Raw genomic sequence first — 23,704 nt, 5'->3', positions numbered from 1 at the left:
ATCCATTAAAAACAAAAACTGACAGCATGCGTAACATAAAAGAAAGCGTAAAAAAGCAAGAATACTTATCCATTGTCATTGAGGATATATTGTTTTTAATTAAATTTTCGCTCTACGGGACATTTGCAATTTCTTATAAATATGCACATACATATGTACTCTCGGAGCTTCTAGGCAGTTACCTATTTTGTTTAATGGTTAATGAGGTTATATTCATATATATATAGATTTATATCAGTAAAGTCCTCTATCTTCAACTGATCTACGATATAAAGGTAAAAGTTGAAAAGAGTTCTCACACCACAAAATGTATTCAATATGAAGGCATATACTCGCATCAAAAAAAAATATTTTAATCCTAGTTAACACTGGAATCCGTCCAGGTGCCAACATGAAAATATGCTCCACTCTGAAATTAATTTGTTATTAGATAAAATTGAAGAATCAGTAGATACGTATATGTACCTACTTACATATATATTATTATCGGATATCAGTACTTAAATTTCCGCTTTATTCATTTTGTTTCTTATAGTAAAACAAGTTATAGTTCAGGGTGTAGGCCTCATTAATTTATAGAACATAGTATTAGATATACATGTAACTAAAATAAATTTTAGATGTTATATAATAATGGTAGAATTTAAAATCGTTTTGTAGTCAGTATGTCACCCATGTTTTTCTCAAAGCTTAAGTTTATATTTATATTGTATTTCATCCTAATTCCATGTTAATAAAAAACAATTTTCACGTATTTAGCGACATATTATGTACAGCTAAAGATTAGTTGATACGCAATTTCATTACAATATTTTTACTAGTTCTCTCTTGTTCAGTCGTGCAATTTGTCTCTATTCTGTTTGTCAGGCGTTAGCATCAGATTACCAACGTTTCAATCTAATGTAACTAATTTGTTAATTATCTTTGACTAACGTTATATGCAAAGATTATGTGGGCCTTTCTATCTTTATTTCACATATTTCAGTTGGATATTCAGCTATATTTCGACTAAAGTATGATATGGTAGTGAAGTTGCAGCGTGAATATTAGAAAGGGAAATATGTCCAATATGTTTTCCAAAGTATTGGCATGCAAATATATTTTTGAATATTTTTTAAATCACTATGGTATGGATGGTAAGAGTCCGGACGGTATGAGTTTGATTCCATGGAAGATGGGCCGGGTGCTGGTATGGGATGCAACCTGTGCAGACACGCTGGCCCCATCCCATCTACATGGAACCAAAAACAGCGCTGGTGCGGCATGTGAAGCGGCTAAAAAAGCCAAAACAAGTAAATACAGGGGTCTAGGCTCCGAATATGAATTTGTCCCATTCGGTGTCGAGATCCTTGGTCCGTGGGGTCTTAGCGCTATAAGACTTTTCAAAGAAATGACGAAAAGGTTAGACGACATCACAGAAGACCGAAGAGCTGGCAGCTACCTTAGACAAAGAATTATTCTAGTTATTCAAAGAGGGAACGCTGCCAGTATCTTCGGAACGTTGCCTAAAGGGACGCCTTTTAATAATATATTTTAGTCATCATATTATATTTTTTTAAGTTTTTTATTTTCGGTTCATAGTTGTACAATTAGGTTATGTAAATACTAGTAATAAATGTATTTGTGTACGAATAAAGTAGGCAATAAAGGATCTAGAGATTAATAACAACTTTAAAATATACCAGAGCAGTGTTCTCCATTAGTACAAAAATCGAATTGTTGTAAAAAAATTTGTTTATTAGCAATTTTTTTAAATTTCAGTTCACAGTAGAAGAAGAAAAGAGTCTACTACTCTACTTGCATAGGTCTAACCCATATGAAGTGTTACTCTTAATAATTATTATTTTACCAATAATTTCATTGCTAGTTATTCTTAATACGGCATGGTGGAGATATGATATAAATGATATGATAAAATACCATGTAGATCTTATTTAAAAAATCCATTGTAGTTGAAAGTGTAACCTATATACCTAATAAATAAGGGCTTCTACGATGCCGTAGATGGTTAGTTTCTACTCAATTAACATACTTGAGCGATCTTTTTTCAGTTTTTATATCAAGGGTTTTTTCAGGCTTAATCTGGTTTTGTATAAAACAGAATTTCTAGCGACTAGTATATTAAGTCTTATCGTACTATTAAGTCTCTACCATAACTCACTTGCTCTAATGTGCATGAAGACAATTTTAGATGTTGTATTATTTTTGATATTTTATTATATACTAACTGCGGATGAGCCCGGGGTTTCACCCTCGTTAAATATTAATAAAAAATATAGCCTATTTGTTATTCTGATGCATAAATATTACTGTGAAGTTTCCTCAAAATCCGTTCAGTAGTTTTTGCATGAAAGACTAACAAACATCTATACTAACAAACTTTCGCATTTATAATATTATTAAGATTAAGATATTCTAATGATCATTAAATAGTTCTTTGGTTCTATGGATAAGCAGTTTTTGTTCTCAGAAGCTGTTTACAATCATTTTGATATATCTGTCACATAAATATACTTACGTGTATGTATATTTAAAAGTTTTATTTTTATAAAAAGATGTTTTCGTATTATTGTTGCGCCGAAGCCACAAATTGCTCGTATGCATTTCATTACATCGTCTCAGTCATGAGCGTACCCAGCCATTGTATCAAAAGTGAGGCAGCAGTCCAAAATATAATAGCAAAGTATATCCGCGGTCTTATCCCAATTATTTTTTCATACAAAACGGTAACATCCTATTACTCCTATTGCTCACCTACCAATACCATGAAATCGACTGTCGAGTATGAACTTTCTTACGGATATTAATTAAGTATCGTAGTTAGTACTTAGATAATTTATTTTTTTTAGGTTTCACAGTCAGGGTGGGGCAAGCGTGCCTCAGTGCGTATGCATAAGCTTTTTTACGTTTCCTTAGTTTATTTATGTGTCCTTTAGTTACAATTATTGTTTATCGTAAGTCCTAGCCTAGGAACTTTCTGTCCTTACATTTTGTTACAATATAATTTTCACATTTTATAGTAATATTTTTAACTTTCGTGGAAAACATTTTAAAATGTATTTATTTAGTTTTAGCGTTATTTACAGTCAAGTTATCGTATCTTAGCCATATATATGTTTTCAGTTGAATGTATATGGTCAATGGTCATTGTATAATGAAAACTACTTTTTTCTGCGTTCATAAGGGTGGACAAATAATTCACTTATAAAATGTGTCACCAGTATTTAATTATTTCGTATTTATATGTAAATACTGCTATTCTTACATAACGATAAACCTATAACTTATCGCTACCATACCTAATCTGTACCGACTGAAATATATACTGACTGAACTGACCATACCTATATATGGCAACTTCAGTGATTAATAGGTACCTAAACAATATATTATGTAATATAAATCACATAGTAGATACAGTCGTCTCCATATTAGGTGATACTGTGGGTTATAATAATATTGATCTTGATGGTCTTGTGGTTCAGCAAACCGCTTTACATACAATGGTCGCGGGTTCAATTCTTTACATTTCACACTTCAAATATTTGTATTCATGAAGTAACGATTTTGCCTTTATCTGGGTGTTTTCTATCTGTATTATGTATGTATTTACAAAACAATTATTTAAGTATTTCTATCCGTTGTACCAAAAACGCTTAACTTGCAACAAGATGTCGCTGTTTGAATTGTCGTGGATTACATTACGTTATAGTTTCAGATATAAGTAATTAAATAGTAAATATCAGTATCCCAACAAAGGGGACAAACAACCTTCCCATCACCTGTAGGTAAGTGATTACAGCAATCCATGAGCATCCAGGCGAATTACAAGTTTATTGCTCGCTTTTTAAGAAGGAATAAGCTCTTTTCTTAAAGGTTTCAATATCGTACCGGTTCGAATATACCATTGCTGGAAAGTGATTCCCCATATATCTGGAAAACTCACGGTCTAGAACCGTCATTCATCAAGACGATCAGGATGGTATTTTATTTTTTGGCGTGTGGTGCGATGGTGAAATTCAGCAACTGGTATTAATCCGAACCATTCTTCAATACCTATATGTCCGTGATATATGCGGAAGACAATGAACAGGGATGCACTGTCTCGCCGCAAAGCCTATGTGGCGAGTCTGTCACAAAGAACTCGATCCTTACCATTCAGATAGCCATCTACTCCAGTTATTTATAAAAGTCAATATTATGGATGATGAAAAGTAGAAAGTATCTATATCTATGGGATCGGGTCGAATTAGACTAAAAAGGCTCGGTGTCAACAAATCAAATAACAGTCAATTTCCGAGTTTATAAGCACCTATATGGATGTGCAGTTTTGTTCAGATGGGTATTGTTTTTTACAATGTGGCTCAAACTTAATTAACATACTGCATTGCTTATATGTCGATGTGGACTTTAGTTTTGTTATGAGATATCATTTAGATGGGTCTCTAATTTTACATGATATGTTTTGTACGCACTTAAGGTTTGACAATAATAAAATATTTGAAGTTAACTGGAACAAAACAAGGTTTATTATATAAAATATTTAATAATCAACAACTTAATAAATAATTATCAAACAAATTCTTTGCATCAAAACTGTTTAAATATTACAGTATAGGGGTAAGTGTGCGCAGTAGTGCGGGTAAGTGTACGCCACATGTAACATACAGTAAATATAGTCAGACTCATACGATAAACCAGAAAATAGACATCCTCAACCTAATAATACATAAATTCAAATATTTCCTTTTCAAATTTATGCATTGTTCTTGCCACCAGCTCTTACAGATGCTGTATTGGATCCAGTCTTCATTCGGTGGAAATATGTATTTTTCTCCACACAGTGGGCAAAATAATGCCTGCACATCATTTTATTTATTTTCAGATCAAGTCGTATCTTCTTTTTTGGCAATTTATTCTTCCTCTTGTTTTTTCTTTTTTCCAATTCTACTTTATGTATCAATGATTGACTTTTTGCCTTTCTTTCGCCGATTTTGAATCACAGTCATCCATCCAAGAAATGCCTAAGTTCGGCATTTCTTGGATGATACATCGTCTCTATTCATTCCTTACATGTCGTTTGCTGCGAAATTAATCTTTTAACAGCTTCTAGCTGTTCCTCTGTGACAACACTTCTATTTTATAATCGAGGCATTTTTTATGTATAATTAAACTCTGAAATAACAAATTGCATCATAAATACAAAGCCAAAGCGGAGCGGGGTATTGCGCACACTTACCATCAAAATAAAATTTAACCAGTATTAAAAATCAGGAATGAGTCTCTCAAAGACAAAAATCGCAATAATTCAAGCAAAAAACAATACTCACTTACGGAAACAAAATGGTTCACCGGCGGACAGCACTAAGCCTTTTGTGCGCTAATGAGGAGAGGTGTTATCAGTTCGTACCTATAAACCGTTTTTGAAATACTTCGAGTGCGTACACTTACTCGCTGCGCACACTTGCCCCACGTGACTCTACCTATTTTTTTTTTATTAACGGTATTAAAAAAGTGCAATCGGCAGCGGCAGCACTAATGGTATACGCTGCAGTATGATAACATAAGCATGAGATCAGATCAGTTAGTCTATCGAAACGAATTCAATTCATTAAATTCGAATCCATCGATTCACTATGTTGAGATCGACCTGACATGGCACATTGCTATATAGTAATCATAACCTACTAACTATCCCTTCCACTCTGAACCTATATTCTAGACCATTTACATTATCGAAAAATTAAGAACATTAACAAGTAGGTAGTACCTACTTGTTTATAACCTCGACTCGGATAAAAATTAGTCTATGTGCTTTTCCATCCCAGATACGTTTATGCCAAATTTCATGCCCAGTGAGCCGTTAAGGCGACAAAAGGTGCCAAACAAATTGACTTTCACATTTATAACAAATAATAAGGATTTGAAATTATAGTAAATATAATAATAAATGATATAGATACCTAAGTAATAACTAAAAAGTATAAGTACCTTCACGACTGCTATCCCCGATAGACAGTCAGATTAGACATAAATAAAAATCTATCGAGGCTGGGAGCGATGATATCGTCTTCTCTTGTATTATAACTAGATAGGTAGGGTAGTGTGGGTAATAATTATAACAGTTTAGTAGTGATAGTGCGCTTACAATAACAATATTTTCAATTGTCTTCGATAATAATAATACATCAGTAACAGCTGGAAATCGAAATACAATAATGAATTGCACGTACGCGACACAATGTCACCATGTTACCGTTTCCAGCGTCCAATGAACGTATAGATATTTTAGTAGGTTTTACGTGGCCACGAGTAGCTGAGAGAGGCCGCGACTCGCTGACTTCGTGCAATACCACCAGCTCTCTGGTCTAAGAACATATAGACACGCGCTGGGGAAAGTTAAATATTTATGTAGTAAATATATACGTAACTATTAGATAATCTGATATCATTAATTTATATTAGATAATCTAAGATAATTAATTTATATTAGATATAATAAGGAAGTATTATAGATTTGAGTATTATTATAACTCAATTAATAAAATGGCTATTAAAACAATTTTCTTTTATAAATATAAATACCTGTGTACCGGGTAACAGAGCAAGTATAAAAAAATACTCTGTAGAAAAGGCAGATGATAGATGTGTTATCACTGCAGGCAGTGATTATACTGATTTCTCGCATAAAGGTCCTGTCTCCATAGTAATTATGATATACCAAATTAAATTAACTTCAAACTTACTTTAAATACCTACATGATTATTTGTAATCAAGTCAAGCCGTCAGTCAAGAGCTACAATTTAGTAGCTCCAAACTCTTCTCGCGGATTTAGAGAGCCCTTAGCACTTGTCTTAATTTTCATCCGGTAAAGACATAAACAACAAGATAGAAATAATAGGGGAAAAAGGATATATTATATATTAAGTCGTAGTAATTATGTATACAAAATTTATCATTGCCTCAAATCACATTATGATCTATGGTACTGGTGAGTGGTGGTGAGCTAGATAAAAGCTTCATCATAGTCGGGTTAAAACTGAATTGCCAGACGTTTCCAGGTTGACAGGATATCTCAATTATTAGGCCAAAATTAAATGTCGCGCTATTACGGATGTTACGATCCTGATAAGCATTCTTTAAATTGCATGTTCTACTACAACTGTATATTTTTCAATAAGTTCGCGTCTTTGACCATAATATTTTAGGCCACATGTTCTTCTTCCACAGATATTACTAATTATGTATGTGTCTTTGTATGTCGCGCTTTCAACAACAGAGTGTCGCTTTTTTACTTAGGTAATGCCTATCTAAATCTCGCTTAGCCGAAAAAAATCTGGCATCCCTGGGTTAATCGGTAAAGTGACCCCGCTAATTACAATTGGTAAGACCAGAGTGATGGTCACATTGTCATACATGCTTTACGCGTGTCGAGTGGAGTGGCCATGAAATTGCCGCACGTCGAGGTGTGCTTGTCTATATGACACCCATAATTACGCGTCACGATTCTCAGCAGGAAGGTGGTGACCAAGAAAATGTTAATGACGACAGGTCAATATTACAGATGAGATGGTGTATACGTGTTAAAACTGATTTAAGCAACTATATGCATGAAAATAATGTAATATCACACCATATACTACGTTATATAACAATATCCGAATATGTAGTAAATTTAGGTACTAGTACTCTTCGTCTTCCTTGACTATTGTTTCGGCGTAAACCTAGGAAGTTTCTGAAATTTTTGTATATAACTAAATTATAAAAATAGGTAAGTGTGTGAGTAAACATAAGTTTTTTAAATAATTACCTACTTAATATTTGTTCCCTATTTACTTATGGCTCTCGTGATCGATACAAAATCAAGACGGAGTGCTATTGCTAGTTTTGGAAACTGGTTAAGTCACTACGAGTGATTTATTTTATTATGTAATTATGTCTTCTACTCTTTGATTTTTTTTTAATTTTAATTAATAAAATAATTAACGGCTAAACTTCACTCTCAAAATTTGACATAGGCATCGTAAACTTAGAAAGTATATTTTATTAAAATCTAAATTCAATTAAGATAATTTGTAATCTACTTAATGTTCGTATAAATCAAATTCTTGCCCAAAATATTCATATCTACATATTCTGAGCGCTAGGTATGTACCCATAGTCATAATCATAGATTACTCACTTAAACTGTGATAACATAAGGTGTGATAGATATATATCTATATAGATACTTAATTATTATTGCCGACCGTCATGGTATTTACGTTTTTGAAATAGACTGCATTAAATTCTGGGAATACAAAGAATACCATTTCCATATGTATTTTTAACTATAGATAATGGTCATTATTTAGCAAAGTTATAATATGCCGGTGCCTCTATTTATTGTTAAGCCGTTCCTATATCTGCTAGCAGCGAAGTTTCGATAAAAAAAACAACAACACAGTCACCGAGTTCGGTGTCGTAAAGTAGTTGCCAGTTTTGTTTGGGCTTATACAGTGTTACGTTGCGTTGCTTGGAATTTAATATTGTTTTCGCAACTTTAATTACCTACATCCACGCCATGTCTTACGCGTTTATTATTGTTGTATCCGTGGCGATCACTTTGAAATTATTATTTTTATCTTTTTCCATGTTTTTCACATTTAAAGGGAAACGACCTTCAGAAACAATGGTAAGTACCTCATTCATTCATCCAACTCTATTAATATTTTAACCTAATTGATTCAATTTTCCGAAATATTTCTTTGGTTTACATGTCTTTTAGGCTAACTATAAACAGGTATCTAAAACTAGCCAACCTAATTTGGGTAGGTTAGCTTTTAGGTAGGGTAGGACGCACTTATTGCACAGGCGTATGCAATAAGTGCGTGCACTGCAATTATTTCTCTTCTAAATATAGATATACTTAATATATTTATCTCTACCGGCCCGTTCACATATAGGTAGGTACAATCATCGTTAAAGATTAGTAATCTCGTACGGAAAAAACTTTTTTAGTACCTAATATAGGGACTAAAAATACCTAGAGAAGGCCAGAACTGTAGGTACCATGTCAAATTCCTGCTGAAATCGCAACCATGGGCTAATTGACCTGACAGATTTCATCCACGACCCATCATTATCCCACACCTGACCCTTAATTTAGGCTTAAAAAAATGTGGTACCAACGGTTGAGTGTTTTAGGCAGCATCTAAACCTGACCAATCGATATAAGTATCAACGAAATCCAGTAAGATATCACATAACAACAGTAGCACACATCACATAGCAGTGGTCAGTTGAAATATATGTGAATACTGGTACTTACATATATACTATTAGAAATACTTACCTAAATACATTTTTGTAAATACTTGCATAATAGTTATACCTACCTAGAAACTACAAATGGTCAAGACTAATTCAAACAATCACAATTATGAACACAAATATATGTATCTAGGAAGGAATCAAACCTGCGACCATGAAATGAGATGACGATGATAAGCGGTATAAGTTCAAGTTCAAACACTAGGATTTTCAACACAATAGGAGCGCTGTCATTTTCACAACTTGCAAATAGAAATACATACCGATTTCAGATACCTAATTATTATTTTATCTTGAATCTAATCTCAATATCGATTGAATTCACTCCAGTTTTATACGGTACGGTACTCTAGTAATGCAAACAAGAATACCTACCGAATAAATCGATTACAATGTTGTTTAGTTCATTCTACACATATCCACTTAATACTGAACTCAATTGCACTTACATTTAACAGAAAAGAATAAACACTAATGTACACTATCGTATATTGTTTCAAACTTTCTGATATATAACATAAAAATTAATATATAAAAAAAAATATATTCATGTTATACGTAGGTATATTTAGTTTTTTAATTTTAAATATACATTTTAATATCGCCACCGTATTAGTTATTGTATATTGTATATTATAGTATATTGAGTCGTTGGTAACCAATTACTTTGATGAATTGAATGTAGGTATGTAACGTATATCCTGAAGCTATACCTAAGTGCCTAAGTTAATTTAATTATTATTCACATGAACTTAACTTTTTTATTTATGAACTAAACAAAAAAGCGTTAAATTGGAATGCAGATTCAGCCAAGGATAATGAGATCTTGCCTGTCGCACTTTGAAACGAATGCATGAATGAACATTACATTTTTAAGATTTGAATAAATATTTTGTGTTATATAAATAAAACATAGTACTACCACTCAAGCGTAAAATGCTAAGTTGTTCTTTATACTTATTCACGAACAACATTGCTTGTTGCAGCCCGATCAGGAGACTACGAGAACTAAGTCTATGGCGATATCTTGGAGGCAAATACCACGGATGTTGTTACCCAAATCATTATACTGCAATGATGTCAATAGTAGTAATACATATACTAATAAATTATGATTAACATAAACCTATTCTGCTGTATCAGTAGGTATATCTACATTCCTACATATATTTTGTTATTCTTACACAACTGAGAATATTTGTCATTGTAGCTATTGACGCGAATTTTAGTTGAGAAATTAGAAAAAAAAATCTAGTTTATGTGAAAAAAATACATCTAGTTATGGGGCCAATACACCATTCAAAATTAGTGTATTAAGCATAAAAAATAGTCGAACATAAACTATTTGAATTTGGTTGATAATTATGATATTGGTTGGCCAACCTACTATATCGATCTTTACTGAAACGAAAAAAAATCAATAATATAGCTAGCAGTGGTGAATTTCGTCACAATAAAAAAAATATTTCGAATTGTTTTATTGTTTATAAGCATTATTCTAATTATAATTATAATTTTAAGGAATATCAAAAACTAATATTATAAAGAAGACATGACGTGGCCAAGCTACCAGCAACAATTCAAGATACATTTTTTTTTGTTTTCCTACATGGTTATTGAAGAAATTTATCGCAACAATATATATTTTATTTTTTAATTAAATATGATAATAAAGACACTAATAACATTAGGCAAATATATGGTTTATTGTCAGCTGTGAATTTTTACATATTATGTAATATATGACTGTAGAAAAACCTTAAATATATTAAATATTTCATACCTATAAAATGTAATCTACTTTAATAGATTATATACAATATTATACATTATTTACATAATAAGTTGTATTATTTGGTTCACTAAATTATTTTTCTACTATAATTAGGAGAGTATGTCTTTGTATGGATATTGAGCTAGTTATTATTTAAAATCTTCAACTAACAGAAAACTCATTTCTCTAACAGCTGATGGCCATGTAACAGTCTTTTTTTGTAAATCAAGTTTTAAATTTTTATTTTTATACTGAAGAGCTTTTTTCACAAAAAATCTGTTAAATTCATGGACATGTGGATGACTAGTATACTCTGATATGCACATCCATTTGCAATCTTTGATTTCTCTTGAAGAAGGAATTATTTCTTCAGAGAGCGCTCTCATTGTTAACAGCACATAAATATCAGAATTGCCATACATCATGTTGTGTGTATGTCTGAATGTCACCAATGATATAAAAGCAGCATCCACTCCAGTTTCTTCTTTTACTTCTCTTACGGCTGCCTCTGCTATGTCTTCACCTACAACATAAATGTATTTCACTATACATAATTATATTTTTATAAATGTTTCAGTGCCAACTATTTGAACTTTTGATATTACAAGTATTGTATTTTTGGTACCCAAATTATTAAGATAATTTGTTAAGATTTCTTACTTCATCAACATCCTCATAATTTTTACTTCAATATTTTTTCATAAGAAAAAAGATAGTAATTAACTACAACTTTTTCAATTCTCGATACAATATAGATATTAAACACATAAACATACTTGTTCTATAAAAATAAGCTTTAGAAATGTGCACAAATGCACATATTTCTCTCTGCTCTCTCTTGCTCTCATAAAACTTAAGGACATCGAAAGGAATATTAATATATATATATTCTTAAATAAACATTATTGTGACCTAAATTTAACATAAATGTAATAGAATGCATATCACAAATATACCTCTTTCAACATAGCCGCCAGGAAGTTTCCAGTGTGGATATTCATAATAATTCTCTGATATTGCAAGAATCTGGTCTCTATCATTGAAAACCATTGCACCCACACCTAAATTTGTGTGAGCTGGTGGTGGCAGATTTGGCACAAACTCCGCTGACAACCATTTGTACATCATCACAAAGTCATCTCTGGCATGGTGAAAAGTAAATCCTTTCTAAGAATGTGAAGCCTTTATTAAAAATAAATTATCAGTAATTAATCACAATATTATTATGTAATAATAATAACAAAATAATTATTTATATTTTACTTACATTTGCTAGTATGGGTACTTGGTATGAATCCTTTATGTTTATTCTGAACCATATACATCTTTTTTTTTCTGCATTCCATTTCGTGAGTGATTCTATGATAAATATACATTAGATGTTTGAAAGTTATTCAAGTGAAGTGACTCATTAATAAATTTTGATGAAATTAGTTTCAAACTGTACTATAAAAATCTTGAATAAAACTACCAATTTTAATTTGCTTTGTTAAATTCGACTTATTAATCAAATTCTTTGAATAAAATATTATTTATTTTGAAGGGATATTAATCTACTTACCATGAAGCTTCTCAGCAAAGACATGTTGCTGACATGTTTCTTTGTTAGAGTCAACGATTACACCATTAAACTTGTCCACTTCACCAATAAAAGTAACTTGCCGTGGTTGATTAGAATATTTACAAGACCTGAAATTTATATACTATTTAAAATATAAAAGTAGTTAGCTGGTAATAAGAAATAAACTATTATACAATTACTTCTCTATGTTCGCAAGCACTTATATTTATTCAGGCCCTAAACATCATTATTTCAATCATTCACAGTTTACTAGCGAACTACTAGTTTATCCCATAGTAGTAGAGCCATATCGAGTGGTGAAATGAATGTGGCTGATCACCACTGTCCATGTATATCATATGGTCGCTCTAAATAGCTAGGAGTCGCCACTGCGAACCCAATGTTTCATTACTTAATTTAAAAAGTACACTTGCACCTAATGATTTAATATAAATCGAAACCTTACCTGGATATACAGGGTCTATATCTATTAAACAAATTAAGAATATTAAACATTTTCAGATTTTCAAACAATGCAACTAAATTGGAAACTAATTTTACAAATAAAAAAACAAAAGGGTTTTAATTCTTTAAAAAAGTAATATGTTATTACATTTATAATAAAACAAAATGTAAATATAAAATAGAGTTGTAAAATTTGCAAATTGAACTTTGATTAAGGTAAGAGCACAGATCCGTTGTAGACGTAAAGACACAGAGACTTAACTAGTCTTTGGTCTACACTGTCTGACATTGTCATTATTTGATATTTCGGCAGGGTATAGCACATTGTCATTTTCTATTTGCAATTTGTTCAAGTTTTGATCATTGAATTTCGCCAAACAATATATTATGTATTTCCGTATTTTATTCAATTAATATTTTCTGATAATAATTCTTATTATTATATATAATACACTGACAATAAAATAAGTATATATCTACAATTAAGTAATAACGGATTAAGTTTTAAGTTTACTTCTGAAGAAAATAAATCTTTAAATATAGTTTTAAATTACACTTTATAAAATGAGTGTAAAGACATTTAATGGCAAATTAGATAGATACAATGGTGTCACAGTAGATTCTGAAATTGAAAAATGTGATTGCGAGAAATTTTCAAACCAACTTTGTGGTAAGTATTTTGATATAAAATACTTAGTAATAATGTCATCGTATCTTAGAAGATACGACAAGGTTATGGATCAAGATTACTTTAAATTTTTATCTTTACATAGTATAAAAAGAAGTCACTTCCGCTGTGTGCTTAGATCTATAACGCAATGGATTTTAATGTAGTTTTAGCTATAGATAGAGTGATTTAAGAGGGAGTTTTTTTATGTATAATTCAAGTGTGAAACCGCGGCGGGTTGTTAATATAAATAAACATGGCCAGATATCACATGTTCTCACATATGTAAAATAGGATAATATAATATACATTAAATTTTGAAACTGGTGTTATGCTAATGTATATGGCAGAGGGTGATAAACTTTTGTATTTATGATGATTGTTTCATAAATCTGCATTCTCTTATTGCTGTTTTACCAGAAAGGATATAGAACCAGAGGTCAATTTAGATTTGGTTTGTCTAAAATAATGTAATAAGCATATATTGGGACTTCACATTTTATTTAAAACTCCAGTCACATTAGTACAAAAAAGTTAATAGAAACCCTATACATAGCTTATATGCTGTATATTTAGTGCATATCCCTTTATAGATAGACATCTATGCCCTACTGTGTGTTATTAAGTAATGTATTGGTATGTTAGTTTTATCCAGTGATAAGCTAAAAATCTGTGACTTACTATTGAAATTCACTATCTAAACTCTAATACATATCTATTACTAATATTTTATTACTAAGTTATTGCACAATTATCACCCTCCAAGTTATAAACCATGAAAAGTAATAATAGTAACCTAGGACAGTTCACAAAATGCCATATAGTCCCAAGCTAAGCATAGGTTGTGTTATGGGTACTAAACAACAGATTGAAATATTTATCTCTTTTACCCATGGTAACAAAATCACTAACATCATTTTGGTGGAAGCCATTCAAATTAAAAGAGAAAGAAGAAATAATTAAAAACTTTTTATTGGAAATGATACATTAAATTATTCAGAGCATAAGCAATAAAAACAATCATTCTCATGAATACAAACTTTTTTTATAATAAAACATTCAATTTATATGACATCCTGCAATCATAAGAAATTGTATTCCTCACTGCCGGCCCTTTGAGGCTGTAATATGAAATTGTAATATTTTATAAATGTAAATATTAACTGAAATGTAAAGAAATATATTGTACTGTACCAGCTAAACCTGCAAACATAGTTTTGCCATATAAATTAAAATTGCTTTTAAAAAATAGTGGTTGATGGTAGAATGGTGAAATTTGTCTCTTATGAGGTTGTATGTATTTTTAATACCACATTATAAAAATGTTAAAATATAAAATTTGTCGAAAAAGTATTAAAAAAGTTTTTGGGGTAACCCACCCTTAACACTTAGGGGTAAATAAACCTATTCTTAGACCTACTGAATATACATATAAAATTTCATCAAAGTTGGTCAAGTCTTATTTACACTTAGTTAAAATTAATAAAATTCAATTACAGCATCACTTCAGAAATGGTCTGAAGAAAAAAGGAGATGCATTTGGTTCAGAGTTTATATAAAGGATGCTGCATGGGTTCCTCTGCTAGCTAAGGTAATATTTTACCACATAATATTTTTTAATATCATGATATTTTTAGTGAAGAGAATTCAATCCTTATGTTAGCATGTATATATTTTACTTATGTATTGTTTCCAATACATTCTGCATGTTTGTGTCCCTGCTGTTTGACCCTATTGTCATTATTGTATATGACTGTACCCAGCTGGCCCTGCAGAAGAATTTTTGTACCAGGAGAAAGTTTTTTTAAAATAATAATTGCTTAAATATGATAAGACACACAATTGTAGGTGGAAAATTATATCTCAGAATCACATGTTGCCATATATGTTAGCATATGTTATAATAGCAATAATAATAATAATATTATTTTATGGGTGTATACTGGGAATAACTGTTTTGTGTTTATTAACATGTTTTTGGCATTATGTTACAAATGTAAGATATTAATAGTTATAAATATGTATTTCTTTACAGGAGGGTTTTGACTTCCACCACTCTAGGAACAGTTTTGTGATGATGTATAAGTGGTTACCCACTGACAGTACATCTAATCTCCCTCCAGCCTGTCACACAAACATAGGAGTTGGTGGAATAGTATTCAATGACAAAAATCAAATATTAGCTGTTACTGAAATGCACACTGAATTTCTACATTGGAAACTTCCAGGTGGCTATGTCGAAAGAGGTAATATTATATGTAGAATTGCCAATAGTAAAAAAAATTGTAATATATGTGAACTTTTAAAATTATATTACATATTTCTTTTGATTCGTGGTAACAATTTTGAAAGATCCTATTTTCAGATCCAAATTAAATGTCCCGCGCAAAATAGGCCCCTTCTCATTAAGGGTATCTTTGATTTTCTATTATTTTTAGATCCCTTATTCCTGTTTCACAGGTACAGATTATATGTGTATGGCATACTCTGTAAAAAGGAGAATCCTGGTTTTAACTCATTAAATTCCACTTTGCATGATTAAAAACTGCTGAGGCTGCAAAACATATTTGTTCATGTAGGTTTGCAAAAAATCACTTGCATTGATTTATACAAATTGCTATGGGCAGCGGTTCATAACAAAGCAATTTGCAGTATCCCGTTCGTCAGATAGTAGGCACCACGCAGTTTATGATAGTCGTATCACTAGTCTCGTAATCCCTACGTTGATCATAATTGTTGATCGTAATCATAGTTTGTTATATCCTACCTACGCACTTAGTAATGAATAGCGTTAACTGTGAAATAGGTCGTAGTGGAACATTTTATCAATATCTAAAATTGTTAGAGTATCTTACAAACTTATTACGTTGAAAGAATATTTTGTTTTATAATATAAATTCACATAAATTCAGAGAATCCTATCTTGTCCCAATTTAAGCAAAGCTTGTACTACGGTTACTAAACAACCGATAAATAGAAGCAAATACTTACATAATAAACTTAGAAAACAACCAGTGCAAACAATCATACTAGTGAGGACTAATATTTATACGGTGCGAGGAATCGAACTCGGAGCAGCTCTAACTGCTAGACCATTGAGGCTATTCCCGTTATGTTTAACCTTGCTATAGCTCAATCCTAAAGGATACTTACGATTTCATGAGGTTTCTACTTTTCTTATACCATTGGACAAACAGGTTGACAGGTCCATGTAATATAAATGGCGAACGTTGCCTCTATACATGAACAGCACTACGCACATAACGCTATCATGTGACTCATACTACTAATGCATTGCTATTTCAGAACACTAAGATGTCATACCTCTTATCCTGTAATTTCACTGTCTTATCTCACCCTTCAATCGATAGACAAATTGCGTTATAGACCTTGGTATGATCACATCATAGGTACAACCCCCAATGCGTTTCTGAGTAGCAAAAAATAAAGTATGTTTAATCGAAAATACCATATGTATATCTTTTTTAGCAACTAGTATAAAGTAACAATATGGCGAAATTTTTACAGGCGAAGACTTAAAAGATGCTGCTATAAGAGAAGTAAAAGAGGAAACAGGCATTGACTCCGTTTTTGAAACATTGGTGACATTTAGACATGCTCACGACATGATGTTTGAAAATTCAGATATATATGCAGTAGTGTGTTTAAAGGCAACCTCTGACATTATAACAAAGTCCGATATAGAAATTAAAGACTGTAAATGGATGGACATAGAAGAGTTTTTGAATGATCCACATGTACATGACTTTAATCGCTTCTTAGTAAGACAAGCTATGGATTTAAAACAAAGAAAACTTAAATTGAACTTAAATAAAAGTACACTAAAAATAAATAAATGGTCAAAAGAAATGACTTCGCTTGTTTTAGAAGATTTTTAAAATTACAAACCTACCTGTAATGTACTGTAAAAAATCTTTTATTTAATTATTATTGAATAATGACAAAGTTTTTAGACAATGACGATATTCCATAAACACAGATATTGTAGGTAAATACTAGTACAAATTATTGATTATGATTTTGGCAGAGGTGGTATGCAGTTATATTTATAAGAGGTAGAACAAGCTAGTCGTAGATAGGGGTAACTATTTTTAGTACATTAAAAATTTAAAATTTTTCTATAATTATATGTATAGCAAATATCCTAGAATCAATTATGCAGCGTTTTAATGTTTATTTAGAGGTGTCATAATTTAAAATTCTTGAAATTTTGGAACCCCAAAAGACTTCCGATTACAATAGCCACAAAATTAATATACGATTAGATATTATTTCAAGAATTTTAAATTTGAATTCCTCTATAAGGAATGCCCAATAACTACTAACCATTCCGTACAATAGTAATACAGTAGACAGCAAGGGGGTTAAAATAGCCAATTTAAAGAAACTACTCTTATTGGATTCATTATAATATTCGTATTATAATTAATCCAATAAATCCTTACGAATTTTGCACTCAGAGCGCACTATTGCATTTATTTATTGAGTTTCATTGGTAGGATTTACAAATGGAATCTTCATTAATCGGATAAAGGTGTCATTGAATGTTATATTTATAGTACCTATTTGATCCAAGTGTGACTTTAATTTTGGAAATAAATATGTTATTACCAATTTCAATTGTGATGTATTTATTTATATTAGAAATTAAATAATTATGTTATCTTGCCTGATATTCTCAGAAATACAATGTGTATAAAATATTAAATTGAGAATTTAATATATTTACTTACGGAAAAAAGTGTTCTCTTTTCAATACCTAATCACACACTTGGGAACAACGCATCATGTTGCCGCGCAGCTGCGGTTTCAACATTGCAAATACCAGCTTGTATGAAAAACATATAACAAATGGACGTCAACTCTGCACGGTGATGAGATACCATAGCAAGGTTTCATTAATTGAAATTATAGAGGTCTAATGGCGAAATTACAATTCTTTTGAAGCATCGAAAAATCCTGCCAAATTTAGACTTAAAAATTAGTGGGAATGAATGAATGATAAGCTAGTTTAGTGCCGCTGTTTACTTTGCGTTGAGGAAACCTATCGTACTTAGTCGTCTGATACAGGATACACTCCAAATTTAATAACTTTCCGAACGCTGATTCTTATATAGATCATTTAACAATCAGCATTCCTAAATTTATTATATCTGATATAATAAGAAAGAGGTCAAGAAAAAAATAATACACAGGTGGTTACACTTAAGAACATTCAATGTTTTTAGTTACGATGACAGGCTGATAAGATCGCGGTCTCAGCTACTTAATGAAAGCAAAGTATAGATTAATATTTTTTTTATTTTTCAATATAATCCACAACCCTTAAGTGCAATACTTACAGTTTCTTACTATGAAAACAGTGTCTTAGTACTTATGAAAATTTTGTTTGTTTTTCTTCAAAATGTTTTTCTGCCTCCTTCATCTCATTTTGATATAAACCCCTTACCCATTTCTAAAATTTGAATTAAGGAATCAATGAGTCACTGGGTGCAAGTTCTGGACTGAAGAGACGTTCATCAATTTCTCGAATCTCGTAGCTTTTCTCGCAACCCAACTTTATCGTGCAGTACTCCGTGCTCTATTTCCTTTTCATATCACTTTTGTACCACTGTGTTATGTATGTCCCAGTAAAATAGCGTAGTAATGGCCGTTCACTGTACTCCCTTTAGACTATATACACTTGCAAGGAATCACCGTCAGTAGTCAACTTATGATACATCGCTAAATACCTGGGATAAGGTTAGATAAGCCAACAACTTATTAGCCTCTTGGACGTTGTCTAGATTTTAAACTGAAAAGATAATGTGACTGTGAATGTGACCGTGTAGGTAAATGTACCTATAGTGGCCGGTTATATGAAATAGGTGTTTTTATTAATAATTTTAAAAGTAATGACTGAGTAAGAGATTATTCTGTAATTACAAAGTTTTACTATTGTATATTAAATTAAAACAAGTACGATTAAAACGTTTTATTACTATGAACTTGTTCCATAATACCAAATAACTTTGTTCAATACTAACAATTGTGCTTTATTAAACAAAATTATTTCATTACATAGAATGTACTATTTTATTTTTAAAGTTTTACAATAGTTACTACGAAGAATTGCATTTACATATATGCAGATAATGTTATTATTACTCTAACACAAATAGCGAAAGGTTGCACTATTGTCAAAGAATGGAGGGGTAATGTTTTTAGCCAAAATTGGTTATATTAGTTTTAACAGTCATTTTTACAAATAATTAGTTTAAGAACGTTTAGAAAATGACATTATAAAATAAATATAGCGTCTAGAAACTGTAAACTAAGAAATTAGACTTTGACAAATTTAACTGTAAAATAGGACTATAACTTCTTTTATGAATATATACTTTTTTCTATTTTTTTTACAATGAATAATTTATTATTTCAAATCAATCTTAAACTTAATGTAGTAACATAATAGAAGTTTTTTTTTAATTTGCCAATTGTAATGGTATTGATGATGCAATTAAATAGAGAAGCGCTGCATTTGTATGGTGTATGCTATAAATTCATTTTGACAAATTGATAGTAGATAGTCCTGTGCCAATGCAAACATTTTAGTAAGATAACTCAGACAATCAGTCATAATAAAATCATAAAGTGAAAAGATAACCATAGGTAGAGCTGATCTCTATTTGAAACCACCTTACGAACTTTCTCATGAACTTCTTGTCAAATGGAAAAAATCTTGAACCACAAAAGATGTCATAATATGTATACATTATGTATTGGAACTGTATATTATTATGAAGAATCTATCTACTAAGTTCGTATTTTTTAATCTCAAACATGTAACTGCAGTACTACATCATATTTATTGGTATTGAACTTTGAGCTTTCCTGAACACACTGACAATTTGTAATTAGGGGAACTAAAACAAGCTCTACACAATATCATAATAGGATTTGATTTGTATAACCAGTCAAATATAAACCTCTTGTTGAGGGAGTAATATTAATGGACTAGTTTATTACAGGTCACACAAAATAAGAACTATTCTGACTGTGTCATAACAGTGTTTGCTTTGGATATACATTTTACATATGCCAGTATATTCTAACAATCTACTAAATAATAGCGCAGCAGCGCAGGCGACATCAATATACATCTATAATAAACTTTCAATTAATGTAAATCCCTATGTTTAATAATTGCATGTTAAAGATGATAAGTGAGTTACAATAACACTAAAATACCATCAACTCAAATAGTAAATAAGTCAGTAGTCAATATCCATCTATAAAATTTAGGTGCCCATGGTTCGTAAAAATATTCTCTATCTGTAATTCATGCAGTGTTAAAAATAAATAAAATTGTATAATATAATAAAGATTAATATATTATTATGATTAATATACTTATTGAAAAAATAGGATTACTAAAACTGAATGTTTGAATGAAAACAGCTTGGGCTGATATGTAGATGGAAACATATACAATCCTATATAATAACAATTTATAGAAATTATTTCAATCTAAGTCAGGAACTGTATTGCGGCCATATTCTCCCTCTTCGTCAGAACTATCAATATCACCAATTATAGATTTGATGAGACCCCCGAACACAGAATTTGAATTTCTACCAGCTGATGGAACTTCTATTCCAAACCAAATACGCCCAATGTTGTCTAAATACAAGGAGTAGTTTGGGTCTCTTTTTAAAGTTATTGCATACCAAATCCGTAGTATTTTAAATTGATTTGCTTGTTTCCTGAAAATAATGTGTTTTTAATATAAATTATTTTTTATGTCTACTATGTTTCAATAAAAATAATATCATATTCAGATCATGAAAAAAGCCACTTGAATCACATTATTAAAGCAACCAGCATATGCAACTACTCAAGAGCACCAGCTTTCAAATTAAAAAAAAAACCCATATCATAATTTCTATCCATTGTATTTAAAGTATAATTTATTATTAATCAAAATCATAGCACTGTTGGATCTGCTTGACCATCAGCAAGCCAACTAACCATTTCTAAAAGTTCTATTTCTGGTTCATAATAAAAAAGTATATATAATACACTTACTGTTCAATAGCTCGCAATAGAAACCAGAGGAAATTCAATAATGGCAATATATATGGTGGACCACTATCATTTCTTATAGTAGGATGTGATGCTGTATATTCATCAAATGTTTCTATAGCCATTTGAATATTTCTTAGGCAAAGAAATCGCAATACAGCTTGTGCTATAAATAGGTCTATCTCAGATTTGAGGCCTCTCTTTGTGTGGAGTTCTATAAGCATACTAGCATATGCAGCTCCATCATTTGAATGTAAAAAGTGTTTATGGGCAGCAATATATTTCTTTTCTGCCCAGCATATTTCAGCTATTTTCTGAAATTAAACATTTTTGCTGTTAAAATTAAGTCAACAATGTATTTTGAAAACTACCTATATTTCTTAACATACAGTTTATGGTGGTATCATAAAAGAAAGTAAAATTTATAATGACTTTATTTATGTAAGTGTAATATACTAATTATTTGTTGACTGTCTATTTCATTTACATAACAATTATTACCGACCTCACATAACTATCACCTATATATATGAACAGCACTGTACTTATGTGTTATCATTCCAGAGGACTAAGATATCATAACTCATATCCTATATTTTCACTGTTTAATAGCACCCTACAACCAAAACAACATACTAAGCAAACTGCTTGGAGGCTGAAATATGAGACTAGAGGTTTTTTACAATCTAGCACAGGTAAGTGCAGCAGTTCCTTTGGTCACTTTGCCATCATTTAACCATTGCATATTCAATATCAAATACCTATTGTTTTCACTACAATATTAACACACAAAGTCTCTAATATTCTATTTTTTAATAATCCATATATAATTATAAATGTTGATTACATTCATTATATATCTATATAGACTATAGCAGAATAAAACTTATTTGATCACAAGTTAGTACAGTACAAGTAATTATTATATATAACATGTCTTACCTTATGAAGTAAGGGATGACCCTTCTTATTTGAATCCATTGACCACTTAACTGCATTTGCCAAATAAGTTTCTCGTTCTGGTATAGATGAACTCATCATTTCAAACAGATTTGCTATTTTTTCGATCCATTCTTCGGATGGTTTTGTTTCTGACGTACTTAGAACGTTGATTAGCAATATTGCCAAATCTGCGCCGCTACCTTGTTGTTCATGTTGCAAAAGAACCGTTGAGCCTTCATACAATAAATTTAATAATTCCGGATATTTTTTTTGGGTCAAATATCTGAAACATATATTTATAAATAAATCAATAGTGTCTCTTGCACAGCAAGATCTAGAATTGTCTATTCGATCTTATACGACACATTCACTATAAATATTTTCACCTGAAATATAGCGTTCTATACATTTGATGTGCTTCATAATATTGGCCAGAATTCACAGAAGCTTCAAGCTTATCTAAAACTCTCATTACACCCCTTTCTCCACGGGTAGCCATAATGATTTTACAAGAGAATATCTTTAAATTCCTATACACTTCTATAATTTACGCCATCCATAGCCACATTTTTACGAAATGTCAAATCTGTCTGCTCATCATACAGTAGAGATGTTGTTAAAGAAAAAGCATAAACTTAAGTCTGCTTTTAAAGCAGTATTTAAGCCATAATGTGTCGTTTAAAACTAATTTTATTTAGTTTGACTGACAAATACAGATGTTGCTTTCTTTGTTATGCAATGCGTTATAGATGTCTGTCAGTATTCTTACAATTTTGTTATTTTATATAGTGCTCGACACAAAGTCTTTACATGTTTTTCAGATATTTCATGTTGCAGTGTTTGTGTGGTAACTTTTGCAAATTGAAATATGTAATAAAATCAATAAGACAGTGACAT

The 23,704-nt window shown here is 30.9% G+C and overlaps 3 protein-coding genes and 1 long non-coding RNA gene across 4 annotated transcripts; 2 read left to right on the top strand and 2 right to left on the bottom strand.

Annotated features, from left to right (window-relative positions):
* The first annotated feature begins 8,446 nt into the window (after positions 1-8,446).
* On the top strand, positions 8,447-11,037 carry LOC131841122 (uncharacterized). Its single transcript, XR_009357439.1, has 3 exons — positions 8,447-8,675; positions 10,300-10,459; positions 10,835-11,037. It is a non-coding gene; the product is annotated as an uncharacterized LOC131841122 (long non-coding RNA).
* A 108-nt stretch (positions 11,038-11,145) lies between these two features.
* On the bottom strand, positions 11,146-13,354 carry LOC131841121 (uncharacterized). Its single transcript, XM_059189370.1, has 5 exons — positions 13,115-13,354; positions 12,649-12,776; positions 12,355-12,446; positions 12,044-12,254; positions 11,146-11,610 (listed from the first exon to the last, which is right to left on the bottom strand). The coding sequence occupies exons 1-5, from the start codon at positions 13,162-13,164 to the stop codon at positions 11,237-11,239; spliced, it is 855 nt and encodes a 284-aa protein (XP_059045353.1). The 5' UTR covers positions 13,165-13,354; the 3' UTR covers positions 11,146-11,236.
* A 110-nt stretch (positions 13,355-13,464) lies between these two features.
* Positions 13,465-18,064, top strand: LOC131841104 (uncharacterized). The gene is made up of 4 exons (XM_059189352.1): positions 13,465-13,783; positions 15,280-15,371; positions 15,816-16,026; positions 17,309-18,064. Exons 1-4 carry the CDS (start codon positions 13,678-13,680, stop codon positions 17,677-17,679), a joined length of 780 nt encoding a protein of 259 aa, XP_059045335.1. The 5' UTR covers positions 13,465-13,677; the 3' UTR covers positions 17,680-18,064.
* Positions 18,065-20,454: 2,390 nt separating this feature from the next.
* LOC131841103 (Golgi to ER traffic protein 4 homolog) lies at positions 20,455-23,387 on the bottom strand. The gene is made up of 4 exons (XM_059189351.1): positions 23,194-23,387; positions 22,808-23,090; positions 21,869-22,179; positions 20,455-21,546 (listed from the first exon to the last, which is right to left on the bottom strand). The coding sequence occupies exons 1-4, from the start codon at positions 23,304-23,306 to the stop codon at positions 21,306-21,308; spliced, it is 948 nt and encodes a 315-aa protein (XP_059045334.1). The 5' UTR covers positions 23,307-23,387; the 3' UTR covers positions 20,455-21,305.
* Positions 23,388-23,704: the final 317 nt, after the last annotated feature.

The sequence above is a fragment of the Achroia grisella genome, unplaced genomic scaffold (genome assembly GCF_030625045.1).
Source record: "Achroia grisella isolate CSIRO2021 unplaced genomic scaffold, CSIRO_AGI_Agris_v1 utg1573, whole genome shotgun sequence".
NCBI lineage: Eukaryota > Metazoa > Arthropoda > Insecta > Lepidoptera > Pyralidae > Achroia > Achroia grisella.
The sequence above is the reverse complement of the archived record's forward strand: the minus strand, read 5'-3'. Positions and strand labels throughout refer to the sequence as shown.